We start from the raw sequence: 17,185 nt of genomic DNA, 5'->3' as shown, positions 1-17,185 counted from the left end.
GATGCAGCTGCGTCGGACCCTTTAACCTTCGGCTTCGATATAGTAGCCTTTGGGTCGGCCATTTTGGCGTGGCTCTTGAGCTCGACGGCCATTTTAGATTTCTTCGGCGCCGAGGCCTTCGTAGTGTTCGACCCGACCAGCGGGGTCCGCGCTTTCGGTTTCGATACGTCTGGCGTCAAGACCGTTAGTTTCACTTTCGGTTTTGGCTGTACCGGGAGTGGCGCCGTATCAATGTCCGTGGCCGGGCCGGAAGGCGGAGCCGTGGGACGGGTATCAAGGTCTTTGGTAAGGCCCGAAGGCGATCCCTCGACCTGGGCCTCATAATGGCGGATGGCCCCGGAGTCAGTCTGAGGAAGCTCCTCGTCCGAGCTATCCTCTATGGTGGCAAGGGCCCCGTCGTCGTCCCCTACCTCCTCGACGACTTCATCGAAATCCTCGTCCTCCGCGTCGTAGTCGTCCTCGACCTCCGACGCTGGGTTAGATTCCGTGATCTCCTGGATAGCGTCGTCCCCGACATCCTCAGCGTCGAAGATGTCTGTAGGAGGTGGTGCAGATCGCTGGGCCTCCAGGCGCGCAGCTCGGCGGAGCTTGAGTGTCTTTTTGGACCGGAACTTGGAACAGGCCATACACTTGGCCTCGTCGTGGTCCGGCGACAAGCACTTGTTGCACACCGGGTGTACATCGATATGCGGATACTTCGAGGCACACACCGGGCACCGTTTAAATGGACTTCGTTCCATGATGGAAGATGTTGGAGCGTCGAGTAGGCCCGTCCGCGCCGAAAGCACGCGGAAGGGCAATGTCGGTTCGGAGCCGAGGAAATTACGAACCCAAACAAGAGACAATACCGACGCAAGTCCTAAAGACCTTCTGGTCTTAAACAAAGTAAGTTAACAACTATCGATTCCGACAGAGGGAACCGAACACATCCGAACCCAATGGCGGAAAAAAACAATCTGGGGATGGAGTCGATGCCCATGCGCACTGTAGTCCAGGGGAGGAGCCACCTATCTCGTTATACTTCGAAGACTCTTCCAGGACAACAATGTGCAATCATCCGGACCCAACACTAGGCGGCGATCTATGCACAGATATGAATTCAGCAGCCCACATGCCTCGAACGTGCTGATTACATTGGTTTAGAGCGCAGAGGCAAAGAGAGCACTGGCATAAAGTAGAGTGGTGCAGAGCAGTGGCCTAGAGTACAGTAGTGTGGCAAAGCATAGAGTAGCAGAGTGTAGTGACGTTGAGAACAATGGTGTGGAGTGTCACAGCGTGAAGTGGCATAGAGTGCAGTGGTGCAGTCGAGTGGCATCGAGATCAGTGGCAGTAAGTGCAGTCTTGCAGAGTAGAGTGCAGTGGCCCACAGTAGAGTGACGCAGAGTAGAATGGTGCAGGAAGCAGTGGCATAGAGTACTGTCATGCAGAGTAGAACGTCGAGTGCAGTGACAGAGCGCAATGGTGTAGAGTGGCTTAGCCTGCTGTGGTGTAGCATGCAGTGGCGTAAAGTGTTGCAGAGTAGTTGGAGTAGAGTGCATTGGTTTAGAGTACAGTGGCATGGAGGGCAGTGGCGTAGAGTGGTGCATCAAAGAGTACAGCGGTGTAGAATTCAATGGCAGAGAGTGCAGTGTTGCAGAGTTGACTGTGGTAGAGTGCAGCGGTGTATAGTAGAGTGGCGTAGAGTGTATTGGCCTGGAGTGCAGTGGCGTAGAGTGGTGCAGTGTAGAGTGGAGTAGACAGCAGTGGTGTAGAGTACAGTGGTGCAGAGAGGCACAGAGTGATGTAGACAACAATGGCATAGAATACTATGGTATAGAGTGCAGTGGTGTAAAGTGTTACAGAGTAGAGTGTTGTGGCACAGAGTGCAGTGGTGCAGAGTTAATTGGCGTAGAGTGCAGTGGTGTAGAGTGCATTGGTTTTGAGTAAAGTGGTGTAGAGTGCATTGGTGTAGAGTGAAGTGACATAGTAGAGAGGCATAGAGTAGACTGATGCAGAGTGGAATGCAGCAGTGGAAAGTAGATTGTTTCACAGTAGAGTGAAGTGGCGTGGAGTGGTACAGGGTCGAGTAGAGTGGTGCAGAGCAGACGTGCATAGAGTAGAGTGGCATAGAGTGCAGTGGTGCAGAATAGATTATAGTGGCGTGGAGTAATGCAGAGTGTAGTGGTGTGGAGTGCAGCAGAGTTGAGTGGAGCAGATTAGAGTGCAATGGCATAGAGTGCAGTAGAGTAGACTGGCGAAGAATATGGTGAAAGAGCACAATGGTATAGAGTAGCGTAGGGTTAAGTGGAGTAGAGTCCAGGGAGGCAGAGTAGAGTGGCATTGATTTCAGTTGCAGAGACTGCAGTCTTGCAGAGTATAGTGTAGTGGCGCAGAGTAGAGTGGCACAGGGAGCAGTGGGGTAGAGTACAGTGACAGAGTTGAACAGAGTGGTGTATAATGCAGTGACAAGGAGCACAATGGTGTACAGAGGATTAGAGTGCAGTGGTATAGAGGGTTGCAGAGTAGAGTATAGATGCATAGAGTTCAGTAGTGCAGAGTAGTAGCCGTATAGTGCAGTGGTTTTGAGTAGAGTGGTATAGAGTGGGACATCGTAAAGTACAGTGGCATAGAATTTCTTGTCAGTGCTACAGCGTAGACTATTGTAGAGTGTAGTGGTGTATAGTAGAGTGGAGCAGAGTGCATTGATGTGAAGTGTAGCGGCATAGAGTGCTCAGTCTAAAGTGTCGTAGAAAGCAGTGGCATAGAATAAAGTGTTGCAGAGTAGAATAGAGTGGCATAGAGTGCAGTGACTTAGAGTACCATGGAATAGAGTGCAGTGGTGTAGAGTGCATTGGTTTTTAGTAGAGTGGCGTACAGTGCAGTGATGCAGAGTACAATGGAGTGACTCAGAGTAGAGAAAAGTGTTGCTGACTGGTACTGAGTGCAATGGCACTGAGTGAACTGGCGTAGATTGCAGTGGTGTAGAGTGAATTGGCATAGAATGCAGTAGCATGGAGAAAGTGGTGTGGAGTAGAACAGAGTAAAGTAGAGTGCAGTGACGTGCGCAATGGTACATAGAGGTGTAGCGTGCAGTGGCAGAGAGTGCAATGCTGCAGAGTTGAGTACAGTGGTGGAAAATGCAGTGCATAGAGTGAAGTGTACAGAATATAGTGGTGCAAATTAGAGAGGCGCAGTGAGCAGTGGCACAGAGTACAGTTATGCAGAGTAGAACAAAGTGACCTACAGTGCCGTGACAGAGCGCAATGGTGTAAAGTAGCATAGAGTGTAGGGTGTTACCGAGTAGAGTGGCATAGTGTTGAGTACAGTGGTGTAGAGTTCAGTGGCAGAAGCTGTAGTATTGCAGAGTAGACTGTTGTAAAGTGCAGTGGTGTATAGTAGAGTGGAGTAGAGAGCACTGGCGTGGAGTGCAGAGGTGTAAAGTTCTACAGAGTACAGTGGTGTAAGAGCAGTGGTGTAGAGTACAGTTTTGCAGAGTAGAGTATAGTGGCATAGAGTACAGTGGTGCAGAGAAGTTGGAGTAGAGTACAGAGGAGTAGTGTGGTGCAGCGCAAAGTATAGTGGTGTAGAGTTTAGTGGCAGAGAGTGCAGTGTTGCAGAGTAGATGGTCGTGGAGTGCAGGGGTGTATAGTAGAGTGACGTAGAGAGTATTGGTGTGCAGTGGCATAGAGTGGTGTAGAGTAGAGTAACATAGAGAGCAGTGGTGTAGAGTACAGTGGTGCAGAATAGAATGGCAAAGTGCAGTGATGTAGAGTACAGTGGCATAGAAAACGATGGCATAGGGTGCAGAGGCGAAAAGTGTTGCAGAGTAGAATATAGTGGTGCAGAGTGCAGTGGTAAAGAGTTGACTGGCGTAGAGTGCAGTGATGTAGAGTGCATTACTTATGAGTAAAGTGAACAGTGGCATAAAGTAGAGTGGCGCAGAGAGCAGTGGTGTTGAGTACAGTGATGCAGAGTAGAACAAAGTGGCGTATATTGTAGTCAGTAGGAGCAGAATGGTGTAGAGTGGCAGAGCGTGCAGTGGCGTAGAGTGTTGCAGAGTACAGTATAGTGGCGTAAAGTGTAGTAGTGCACAGTAGAATAGATGTAGAGTGCATTGGTGTAGAGTGCGGTGGTTTAGAGTAGAGTGGTGTAGAGGCCAGTGGCTTAGAGTAAACCGGTGCAAAGTAAAGTGGCGTAGAGTACTGTAGCATAGAATATAGTGATGTAGAGTTCAGTGTTACAGAATAGACTGTTGTAGAGTGCAGTGGTGTATAGTAGAGTGGTACAGAGTGCATTGTCATGGAATGCAGTGGCATAGAGTGGTGCAGAGTACAGTGGCCTAGAGAGCAGCGACATAGAGTACAACAGTGCAGAGTAGAATAGAGTGGCATAAAGTACAGTGACATGGAATACCAAGGCAGAGTGCAGTAGCATATAGTTCATTGGTTTTGAGTAAAGTGGTGTAAAGTGCATTGGCGTAGAATGCAGTGATGCAGAGTAGAGTGGCTCAGAGAGCAGTGGTGTATAGTACAGAATTGCAGAGTAGAACAGAGTGGCGTGAAGTGGAATGGTGTAGTGTGGCGTGCAGAGTAGAATGGCATGGAGTTCAGTGGTGGAGAGTGCAGTCTTGCAGAATAGAGTGCAGTGGCATAGAGTGCAGTGAGACAGAGTCGAGTGGGGAAGAGAGCAATGGCATAGAGTACCGTTATGCAGAGTAGAACAGAGTGGTGTAGAGTGCAGTGACAAAGCGCAATGGTGTAGAGTGGCCTAGCATGCAGTGGAACAGAGTGTTGCAGAGTAGAGCATAGTGGTGTATAGTGCAGTGGTGCAGAGTAGGTGAAGTAGAGTAACAGTGGTGTAGAAGGGTAGTGGCGCAGAGTGTGGCAGAGCTGACTGGCATAGAGTACAGTGGTGCAGAATGCACAGGTTTTGAGTAAAGTGGTGTAGAGTGAATTGGTGTAGAGTGCAGTGATACAGAGTAGTGTGGAGTGGCTCAGTGTAGCATGAAGTGGTGTAGAGTGCAGTGTTCAAATTTGAATTACGTTGAGTTCAGTGGCAGAGAGTGCAGTTATGCAGTGTAGAGTGCAGTGGCATGTAGATGAGAGTGGCGCAGAGAGCAGTGGTATTGAGTACAGTGATGCAGAGAAGAACGGAAATTAGAGCACAATGGTGCAGAGTGGCATATCGTGCAGTGGCGTAGGGTCCTGCAGAGTAGAGTATAGTGGCGTAGAGTGCAGTAGTGCAGAGTAGATGGCGGAAGTGCATTGGTGTTGAGTGCAGTGGTTTAGAGGAGGGTGGTGTAGAAGGCAGTGGCTTAGAGTAAAGTGGCGTCGAGTGGCGCAGCTTAGAGTACAGTGGCGAAGAGTTCAGTGGCAGTGCAAAGTTACAGAGTAGACGGTTGTAGAGTGCAGCAGTGTATAGTAGAGTGGTACAGAGTGCATTGTCATGGAGTGCAGTGGCATAGAGTGGTGGAGAGTAGAGTGGCGTAGAGAGCAGTGGCATAGAGTACAATGGTGTGGAGTAGAATAGAGGGGCATACCATGGCGTAGAGTGCATTGGTTTTGAGTAAAGTAGTGTAGGGTGCATTGGCGTAAAATGCAGAAATGCGGACTTGAGTGTCTCAGAGTGGTGCTCAGTGCAGTGGCACAGAGCAGAGAGGTTCAGGGAGTGGTGGCATATAGTACAGTAGTGCAGAATAGAATAGAGTAGCGTAGAGTGCACTAACGTAAAGCGCAATGGTGTAGAGTGGCATGCAGTGTAGGGGTGCAGAGTTCAGTGGCATTGAGTTCAGTGGCAGACAGTGCTGTCTTGCAGAGCAGATTCCAGTGGTACAGAGTATGGTGGTGCAGAGTAGAGTGGCGAAGAGAGCAATGGCATGAGTACCATTATGTAGAGTAGAACAGAGTGATGTAGAGTGCAGTGACAGAGCGAAATGGTGTAGAGTGCCTTAGTATGCAGTGGCACAGAGTGTTGCAGAGTAGAGTATAGTGGTGTACAATGCAGTAGTGCAGAGTAGTTGGAGTAGAGTGCAGTGGTGTAGAGGGTAGCGGCATAGAGTGTTGCAGAGCTGATTAGAGTTGAGTGCAGTGGTGTTGAATGCACTGGGTTTAAGTAAAGTGGTATAGATTGCACTGGCATGGAGTGCAGTGAAGCAGAGTAGAGTGGAGTGGCTCAGAGTAGAGTGGTACTGAGTACAATGAAGCTGTGTGCAATGACACTGCTCCAGTGGCATAGAGTAGATTGTTTCAGGGCGAAGTGGTGAATGGTAGAGTACAATGGCGTAGAGTGCCAAAGACCGTAGAGTAGATTAGAGTGGCATTGAGTGGAGTGGCATGCAGTGCACTGGCATGGAGTACAGTGGTACAGAGCAGAGTGCATTGCTGTAGAGTGCAAAGGCATAGAGTGCAGTTTTGCAGAGTGGGGTAGAGTGCATTGGCATAGAGTAGAGTGGTGCAGAGAAGCGAGGCGCTGAATGAAGTGGCGTAGTGCGGAGTGATGCAGAATAACTGTAGTGGTGTGGAGAGGGGCACAGTAGGGTGGAGTGGGGTAAAATGAATTATGCATGGTGTGATGGCTCACTGCCATTACAGACAACACATTTTCAACTTAAAGGACCATTACATTTGCACAGACACACAGTTTTACTGATAAAAAGTATACAGCGCACAAACAATATTGTGTGGAAATGGCATCACCTAGTGATTTGATTTGTTATGATCATATTACAATATTTGATCCACCACCCTTCAGAATTACCCACAAATGTGCTTCATTTGTGCATTTCTAATCTGAAATAACCTGAAATATCTGCACAGTTAATTTACAGACATTTACATTTCGTTGCGTGCTAGAAAAAAAACGAACATCGTACAGCCTTCCTCAAACACTCCTCCGGTAGCCACCATGACTGCCACATAAATCCTCTCACCTTGAAGTCAAGGAAAGAAAAGTAAAGGCCACACTACCTGGATCACAGAGGCTGACATTTGAACTCAGCCTTTGAATGCACAGGAAATGTGAAAAGATAATAACAATATTAAAAGTTCTATTTACAGAAATCCAGTACTGGTGGAAAAATACAGTATACAGGGTTTAGGCAAGGGACAGGACGAAATTAAGCGTGACAGCCTAAAATAAGTACAGACGGCAAATAGAAAGCAAGCAAATGTGGGTTACAAACCACAAAGCCAATGGTAAGCAATGGGTGAAATGCATTCCAAAGGAAGCTTTCTCAATGTCCCCAAGATGTCATTAGCAAACTAGACAGCTGCGTTATCTTGAAGGCTTTGACCTAAAACAAGAGAATTGTGTGGTCCACCTCGAAATTTCCAGAAAAAAAACACTCTCCCGTCAGTGATTCTTAGATCACTTAGATACCTTCTAAATACCCTCAAATGACCCTCAACCTGTCTAGAGTCACTTCCAATCAGAGTTACACTCCTCTGCTGGCTCTTAGTGACCCACAGCCCACCCTGATACACCCCAGAAGTCTCTCTGAAAACCCCCAACTGCACCCTCAGAGATGCTCAACAGGACCTTCGCACCTTCAGACTCGACCAGCTGGCTTCAGACATTCCAGTACATGCTTCCTAAACCATAACCTAACAGTTCTTTCAAAGGAACTTGCCCAACGTCTTACCCGTGAGCTTGGCATTTCAGCAACCGCTCCATATTGCCTAGAAATAGTTTCAGAGTGGCAGGATCTCGCTTTGTTCCAATCTCTGTTAATATCAAGGCTTTGGAGATATCTGCAGGTAAACACAAGGGGATATCCAATTAAGACATGGCCATGGCTCATGAATTTGAACATTCTTATCTTAAGCCTTACACAGAGTGCTTCGTAAGCACCTCAATGATACCATCACTAAAGTCTTTTATTGAAAAATGACAAAATTGACACAATTCACATGAACACAAACACTTTGGAAGTTAAAGAACCACCACTTCTGAATAGGACTGTGAACTATAAACTATAAAGGACAAAAAAAAGTCAAAACGTCAGTTTCCAATGTAGATCCGGAAAGACCAGCTTCATGCCAGATTGCCAGTTTAACCACAGACTATAAACATGGATTGCATTTAGATTAATATTTCGATAAGTACCTAATGTGGATATCCTAAAAATGTGGCATGGATCCAAAACTCCAGGACCCAAGTTGGACATCCCTGCAATAAAGGTTCTGAAATAAAAATGACTTGTCTGTAAGTGTAATTTTCAGGATTGATATCTTTCATAGACTCACATGCTTCAATCATGCTCGTCATCGAGCTGGGAGACCCATGGTAATCCCTAAAAGCAATTTAATGGTAGTGAATTGGAATTGCTAAAACAGAATATTTAGTAGCCTGCTCACCTCATTTGAAAATAACTAAACTTCAACCAGTTAGGCACAATCAGCTTGATGACCAGATCCTGAAAGGCTACCTTTCCTCAGATTTCTTACTGTACTGGTGTTAAATTAATATTATTTTTGATGTTCTTCTGAAGGGGAGGTGAGAAGGTCACATGTGAATCTATGAAATATACCAATGCTGGAGAACTACACTTACAAATAAGTTTTTAATTGTCCATAATTTGATCTTTCAAAGAATCACATACTTGAATCAGACGAGATAGCAGTACCATAAAAGCAAAATATTAAGCAAGTGGATGGAGGAAACGCAACAGAGATGGCTCGCTTCATATAAAAAGAATATGTAGAACCGCCTGTCTAACAGCATTTTCTATCTGTACTGTAGACTCAAGACCATAGAGCGAAGTGAATGTATGCGTGTTTTTATATGTTGCTGCACAACAGATGTCTATGAAGGATACTCCCGCAAACAAGCTTGCAGAGGTTGGCTCACCTCTGATGGAGTGTGTGGAGACGTTTGCTTGTAACTGTTGAAATGAAAATGTTTTAGTCTACTTATCCATGTACTGTATGTCTTAAGTTAGCATTCCCTGCACCATTTTTAGGTCTCGTTAGAGCCAGCGCATGCCCTGTCCTGGCGAGAAATTTAGTAGCTGGTTTTAAAAGTGCTAGCTACAGGTTGTTGCCGGCCACCAGCTTGCTATTACGCGCACAAGCGTGCGCGACGTGCACAGCTACCATCTGGCTTGCTGTAATGGCCCATTAAGCCTTACAGCACGCGCATGAATCCCCTCCCCTACCCCCACCCTTCTCCCACTCCCTCCTCTAACTTGCTTTTTTCGGCTCTTCTCATTTTTACGGTGCGTTCTAACATTGTACTTTTCAGCATGTTGATGTTGCAACCGTCACGCTCTTGTTCACAGACGACGAACCCCCGCTGACCCCATGGGAGGTCATAAGAGTCGTGCCCGCACCTGTGTTGCTTTGGGATATTTTTTCGCACACCAGCATCAAGTCGTTGAGTGAGTAGCCAAGGCCCTCGGGCAGCGATTTCTTGCAGCCTGCCCACAATCCATTGAGGGGAGAAGTTGTACTTTTATGGCTAACTGCTGTCAAAGTAGAAAGGAAGTATGGGAAGGGGTCCCAGTAAGCATGAAATAATAACAAGGGATGTGTGAACAATCAAAAAGACAAATCTTCGAGACACATTGTTTTATTCACAATGTGCTTGTATCTTGCATATACTTCACTATTTAACATTCATTAGTCAGTGACTATTGTACAGTGCCCCAAGAGTTGGGAAAAGGGGGAGGGGGTGTGATACGTGTGGGTAATAGGTGAAGGAAAAGGGTTTGCAGTGACAGTAAAATCGGCGAATAAGACAAATTCAATGGAGTTACATGTTCATGTACCCAGAACCGGACCAATAGGTTCATATAAATTGTTTTACAAAAATCATACTCCAAATGTACAGCAAATGAGAACAATGGGGTGTGGAGTTGACAGCAGAAAACAGTGTGTTGTCGACGTTTCGACCCTCGTTCGCAGATATGTGTATTGATCTTGCCGTGGGGTCTTCCTCAGGACTGGGGAGTTGGGGACACGTTACCACAAAGGTGGTGTGCACCGGACCCGGTGGTGGAGGGTTGATATAGAAAAAAGATCGAGGTCTCACTCGGAAGCGCCGTGTGAATTAATGGTCAGGGGTCCGACAGGGCATCAATGAGGCAGTGGCTCCGACAGCCGTATTTCGTCAACATTCGGCGTGGGGTGACAAACACTCGCGCTATGGCATCGAGTCAGTTGCAGGACGGTATAAGGAATGAATCCGAAGCCGTGCACTGCTCGCAGGAGGAATGGCGAAACAGTCAAAGTAGAAACAGCTCAAATGTAAAGGTAATGGAAAATAGGCTTCAGAATTTATTAGCAAAAAATATATAATTATCTCTCAAAATCAAGTCTACGTTGCAGAAACAATGCCAATATATTACGCACAAACAAAATATTTTCCATGAAAGATCGTTTAGTTTAACTTAAATGCTTTATAATACGCATTAGTTACACATTAATGAGATTTGCAAACCCCTTTTTTGGTAGAATTGTTGATTTATTCCTGAGTATCCTTGAACATGAATATAGCCTGAAAAGAAATTCTATTACAAGGCAGCAAATCCTTATATAAGCATTCCTTCTTACAAGAGAGTTTGCTGAATGTACAGATGCTTAGGCACGCTTTAAGTTACGCGTACAGGATAAAACTAGTTTGTGCCTATCCTATCCTCTCCTATGGGCGCCCTCCAGATTTCACACTCCCCCCGCCCTCCCTCCCCCAACAGCCAGAGCTGCCTACTTTGGAGCTGGGGAACCAGGAACCAGCCAGGTTCAAGTCTCGGCGTCAGCTCAACATCCTGAGGTTCTGGGCAAATCACTTCATCTGGCCGTGCCTCCTACCAAAATCGAATGTGTACTTGTGTACCTAGTTTATATAAAACTTTTTTTTTTTAAACTGAGCTTTATCTGCCTAGCATCAAGCCCAAGTCATCATGGACTAGGTTTACTAGACTTCATTCCACCGGGCCATCTTGTTTCCGCTCCTTGGCTTTAATTTGATAAATGTATGCATTCTCGGAGTTGCAAAACATGCTATAAAGGTTCAGTTCGACTGAACCAATTCAAGAAGCACACCTGAAAATATTAAAACAGTAAAAGGAAATCTCAGGGCTGGGTCCCGGTGCTTGGGCTCATCTGTTAACTCTTGTCATTGCATAAACATGCTCACTCCCAAAGAGTGAAGACAAAAATTAAAATGGGGGAGGGTGGTACAGCGTTCGGCAGCTAGAGAGACTAAGTGAAACAGGATATATATATTTTTAATGATTCTTTATTGAAAATTTAACCGGTAATGGAAGACACCAGTCCAGTCCAATCGCTTGTGCGGTGTACCATATTAGCATTCTGACATTAATAATTTGGAGGTAAAGTGAGCGAAGCCAGAGCCCCAGTCTTCTGGTTCCCTGGGACGTGTGGTGTGGGTCAAGTCCCAGCACCAGTAGTAGCACATCCCATCCTGTGATCTGGGTATCCTCTCTTCTTTGTGCGTCAACCTCAGCAAACATCCAGCTGCGAACAACGCCTGGTCAAGCCACCAATGGCGGTGCTGAGGGTCCTTCTAGTGCATCGTAATCGCCCGTTGAGCCAATACCCAATGGTGCTCCCAATATCCACCAGATGCACCATCATTCAAGCCCTCATCACCAGCCGCTTGGACTACAGCAACACATTCTATGCAGGAATCACCATACACCTCCTGAAGAGACTGCAGACCATCCAGAACTCAGCGACCAGACTCATCCTCGACCTCCCCAGATGGACCCACATCAACCTTCACCTTAAGAAACTGCACTGGCTCCCAGTCCACAAGAGATGCCAATTCAAGATTCTGACCCACGCCTACTAAGCCCTGCACAACCAAGGACCAGCATACATCAACCACCGCCTGAGATTCCATCAACCCTCCAGACTCCTGTGCTCCAATTCCTTCTCACTCACACACACTCCCTGCATCCGCTGAAGCCACAGTGGAGGACGCACCTTCTCCTACCTCACCGCACATTCCTGGAACAGCGTCCCTTTCCATCTTTGGGCCTTGCCCTCCCTCCAGGAATTCAACAAGCATTGGCATAGTCAATAGGTCTCGCGTTTGAGCCTTTATAGGTATATAGTTATGCAGCACAATATCCTCGGTGCAACAACATTAACTGCTGCATGGCTAAACAGTTATAAGGTCCCATAGGCGAGACCTATTGGCTATGCCAATGCTTGTTTATTCAGCTGCTATTGTGAGCCATGACGGAAACTAATTTTTGTCTCTCTCATGCTTGTCCCGGCTAAAAGCCGCTGCAATAGTTTTAATTTCTCCAAGGTTGAGCTTTGCTGTACTAAGAAATACAATGTCCTTGTCAGCAAATACCTTTCCCACTAGATAGGCCTGCTTCCAACCTTAAAGCGGCATGTGCAGGCAGAGTGACCTTTGTGCTGAGATATCATGTGCCGGGTCTCAGGATCGAAACACATCCTTTTGTATTTCCTTTGTTTACCAGCTACCAACTGGAAATTTACAGTCAGGGCGTGTCTTCGTTGATTCTGAAACTGTACATAGTGTATCATCATGCTTGCTAAAGTCAGTCCCTCTGCAGCAATCCAAGGAGGCTGGTCAGACCGGACTCCACTCGAGTGTACCTGAATAAAATATATTTGGTTAGTATACTCTACTGTCTGACCGACTCTTCATTTGTGTGTTGAAGGATGAGAGATAGTCGCAAGTGACCCGGGTGACCCTAATTTAGTCACTTCTAGGGTCACTTCCTTCAGTTGGCACCCGCACAGGAACCCCATTGGGTGACCAATCCACGCCCGCGGACGGGTGGGGAGGTCGGGTCAGACGGGTGGACCTGCATGAGAAAGTCCTGAACTTGTAGCTGCCCAGTCTGTCTGACCGGTCGGTGCCTCACCCAGAGATCATCCGACTGGAGTCCTGAATGGCAAAACCCTTGGCTCTGACCATTTGGTTCCAAGAGTCGGCAGTGGAGAGTACATTTGTTTGACCTGTGTGCACCAGTTGAGTTTGTTTTGGTTCTTTGTGGATATGGTACCATTTTGGTTTGTCTTTGGTACGGTCTGAGGACCGATTTTGAATTGTTTTTGGGTACGGTCTGAGGATCACTTAGGATACGTAGTGTACTGAGCATTACATTAGGCAACTTAAAGAATTTGGCCTACTTTTGAAAATGTCTTGTTTAACTCGCTTCTTGGTGTCTTGTTGTCATTGTTGTTCTGCGGATGCTCGACTGGAAGAAAGCCAGCCAGCGCCTCTGGAAGGCACTCCGAGTTTTGACATGTATGTAAAGCCTGGCATTGGCCTTATTATATTTAGTACATTATGGCACAAATATACTAGGGACAATGCCGAGTTGCAGTGGCCGTTGACGGGCACTTTTGATTAACAAAATATTAGTTTCGTACAGGAGAAATTGTTTGCGAAAAGGAGTAGGAAGTCGATGTTTGATTCCCTCAGAACATGGCAAAAGGAGGCTAAACAGAGGCGGATGAAAGGAGACAAAGAGGCCCAGAAGGGGAGAATGCAGACATTGACTCATAAGGCTGTGGTGCATGATAGAGAGAAGCAGGAGGTAGGAATTGAACGCGAGTATAGGAGGTTTTGACTGAATATTGATAAATCTTAGGTAGCTCGGGAGGAAAATGATGCTTTTGTTGAAGAATTTTCGATGCTCGACCCCCACCCCCCATATGCCCCGCAGAGGGTATATCCCGTTCTTCCCCCACAGGCCCAGCTGCCCGGTTCTTCTGCTTCTGCTATCACTGCTTCTGCAACTGTTGTTCAGTCTGCCATGGCCACAGTACCTCCTGTCCTTCCTTTGTCTTCGTCGTCTATGGCAACTATGACTGTTAGCATTACTGCAACACCTATTGCTTCGGTATTCCTTTCGCAAGGTCTTATACTCATGACTCAGTCAGCAGCTACGTTAATGCCCACAACCTCGGTTGTTATTCTCACTGTTTTCCTCCATTCCCAGACATTGCAGAGTATTGGGACATCAGTGCGAGGCACCGAAGATGGAGACTGGAAAAAATTCAAGGACCGATTAGAGCGAACGCTGATACAATCTGACGTAGGGGAGGCTGAAAAACAGGTAGCAGCAAATCAGGTTGAGCAGTGGGCCCAGAATCATCTCATTTATGGTGTGGAGGATGTGTGGAATGTGATGAAAAAGTATGAGTCTTTTGTGCAGCAGCATGCCATTAAACACATGTTGGCTACTTTGATTGGACTGTGGGAACAGTGCTTTAATGAGGCAGCGCCCCAGATAATCTATGATATTAAGTATCATGTCTACATAGCTAATATGGCCCCTAGTCAGGTGATTGGTAATGGTGCGACATTGGTTGCTTGAGGAGAGCCCGAAGATGGTGTCTCAGTTTCCGATGAGGGAGGTCCACCCCGTATATCACCCTGAAATACTAGAGCAACGGGATCAGAATGATGTTGTTACTAGACCAGGGATAGCAGCCAGTTTCCAAAAACAGTGGGTTTATACTTCATGGAAAAGGAGTGAAGCCTTGTCCCTTAAGACTCAGTTTCCAGACCCTAGGAAAAATCCTACTGCTTATCATAAAGAATTTAGTGAGGCTGCTTCATGGACAGTGATGACGCTTGCAGATATCGAAATGTTCTTTGGTTTGTAGGTGCCCGTTGATATTTGGAGGCAGGTACATACGCAGGATCATGTTGCGGAATTGGGTGGTACCTGGGAGCAGATTAAAGGATGTGACCAGGAGAGGAAGCCTGGTGAGAAGCCCAAGGCAGAGATACTTGCGTTGCCTGGCCGATTTATCACGTAAATGCATTCTCTTATTCCACCCTGAAAGATTGATTGGGACAAGCTATCAGCTTATTGCCAGATGAAAGATGAGCGTGTGTCTGATATTTTCACCCGGTTTGAAAGTGCGTTTCTGGATTATAGAGGACAGGACTTGTCGATTGAAGGTGGTGGGCATTTGTTTGTAGATTTATTTCAAATTTTCTCCCCGAGATTGCAACATGATTACAGGCTTCGGAGAGTACCTGGTCCACATCTTCTCCTTCTGTTATCTTCAATATGGCACTGTATTATGAGCACAGGGAAAATGAGGAGAAGGTGGAGAAAAAGCATAAAGATTTGAAGACAAAGGTGTTGTTGCAACAGGCTTCTCGAGGGAATGGTAGAGGAGCTGGAGGTATGGCTCAACAGCTTCCCCGTACTGGTAGGAACACTACGCCTGTAGGACCAAACCAGTGTGCATACTGCAAGGAGGAGGGATATTTGCGTTGCGAGTGTCCGGTGCTTTTGCAAACAGTGGCGGACTCAAGAGGACGGGGTTCTTGTGGACGGGATCGTGGAGATGGTGGCCAGGACAGGGTTCAGACAGCAGAGACATTGCAGGGTCCTACTGATCCAAACTACTTTGATGACTCACGGGGCAAACAGTACTACCAGGACTATGATAAGGATGAGGTAACCGGGATGTCTTACAGCTAGGACAGCCAATCAATCAATTAATCAGGAGTTTGTTAAAGCGCAACTACTCACCCGTAAGGGTCTCAAGGCGCTAGGGGTGGGGGGGTGCAGGTTCCATTCCATCAAGGAGGGGGTCTGTCGAAGAGCCAGGTTTTGAGGTTTCTTGCGAAGATGGGGAGCAATGTTGTCTGTCTGAGGTGGAGCGGAAGGGCGTTCCATGCTTTGGCCGCGAGGAAGGAGAAGGAGCGGCCTCCCGATCTGGTCTTTCTGGTGCGGGGGACCTCGGCGTAGGAGAGCTGGGCTGATCGTAGGGTCCTTTGGGGTGTGTGGAATTTGAGCCGGCTGTTCAGGTATGCTGGTCCGGTGCCGTGGAGGGCCTTGTGTGCGTGGGTGAGCATCTTAAAGGTGATTCTCGCCTCGACGGGGAGCCAGTGTAGTGTGCGCAGGTGCTGGGAGATGTGGCAGTGTTTTGGCAGGCTGAGGACCGGTCTTGCGGCGGCGTTCTGGATGTTCTGTAGCTTGCGGATGAGGTTTTTGTTAATTCCGGCGTAGAGTGCGTTGCCGTACTCGAGTCTGCTGGTGACCAGGGCGTGAGTGTCTGTCTTTCGGTGTTCGAGGGGGATCCATTTGAAGGTCTTGCGAAGGAGGCGGAGGGTGTGGAAGCAGGAAGATGAGACGTTGATCTGGGGGTCCATTTTGAGCTCGGAGTCCAGGATGATTCCCAGGTTGCGTGCGTGGTCTGTGGGGGTTGGCAGGTTTCCGAGGGTGGTGGGCCACCAGGTGTCGCTCCACGCGTCGTAGTTTGGGCCCATGATGAGTACTTCTGTTTTGTTGGTGTTTAGTTGTAGGCAGCTGTTTTTCATCCATTTGGCGACGGCTTCCATGCCTTCTCGAAAGTTGCGTCTGGCGGTGTTGGGCTCGTTGGATAGGGAGAGGATGAGCTGGGTGTCGTCTGCGTATGACACGATGTTGAGTCCGTAGGTTCTGACGATGGGGGCAAGTGGAGCCATGTAGACGTTGAAGAGCGTCGTGCTGAGGGAGGAGCCCTGGGGGACTCTGCAGGTGGTAGGTGTGGGGTCTGAGAGGAAAGGGGGGGGAGTCTGACCAGTTGCGTCCTGCCGGAGAGGAAGGAGCAGATCCAGTCGAGGGCCTTGTCCTGGATTCCTGCGTCGTAGAGTCTGCGTATTAGGGTGCGGTGGGAGACTGTGTCGAACACCGCTGATAGGTCTAGGAGGATGATGGCTACTGTTTCTCCTTTGTCCAGTAGGGTGCGGATGTCGTCTGTTGCGGCGAGGAGGGCGGTTTCCGTACTGTGGTTTTTTCTGAAGCCGGATTGGGAGGAGTCAAGGATGTTGTGTTCTTCAATGAATGTGGCGAGTTGGATGTTGATGGCTTTCTCGATGACTTTCGCTAGGAAAGGGAGCAGGGAGATGGGTCTGTAGTTTTTGAGGTCGGTGGGGTCCGCTGAGGGTTTCTTCAGGAGGGGGTTGACCTCGGCGTGTTTCCAGTCGTCGGGGAACGAGGCGGTCACCAGGGAGCGGTTGATGGCGTGGCAGAGCATGGGTACAATGGTGTCAGCGGCTCTGTTGAAGATGTGGTGGGGGCAGGGGTCCGTGGGGGCCCCTGAGTGGATTGACTTCATTGTCTTCAGTGTGTCTTTGGTGGTGAGGGCTGTCCAGTCATCAATCGCTGGTTTCCGGGTGTCGGGGGTGGTTGGTGAGGGTTCAGTGTGTTGGTTGTCTTCGTCGAAGTTGTCGTAGATGCTCTTGATTTTGT

At 47.8% G+C, this 17,185-nt stretch overlaps 1 protein-coding gene across 1 annotated transcript in view; it reads right to left on the bottom strand.

Moving 5' to 3' along the window:
• IMPA2 (inositol monophosphatase 2) overlaps positions 1–17,185 on the bottom strand; it is a 155,790-nt gene that overhangs the window by 25,682 nt on the left and 112,923 nt on the right. Inside the window, exon 6 of the mRNA XM_086932376.1 lies at positions 7,619–7,727. Within this exon, the coding sequence (XP_086788502.1) occupies positions 7,619–7,727 (109 nt within the window). The remainder of the gene's footprint in view (positions 1–7,618; positions 7,728–17,185) is intronic.

Source organism: Lissotriton vulgaris, chromosome 7 (genome assembly GCF_964263255.1).
Source record: "Lissotriton vulgaris chromosome 7, aLisVul1.2, whole genome shotgun sequence".
Lineage (NCBI taxonomy): Eukaryota > Metazoa > Chordata > Amphibia > Caudata > Salamandridae > Lissotriton > Lissotriton vulgaris.
This window is presented reverse-complemented; position numbering and strand designations above follow the sequence as displayed.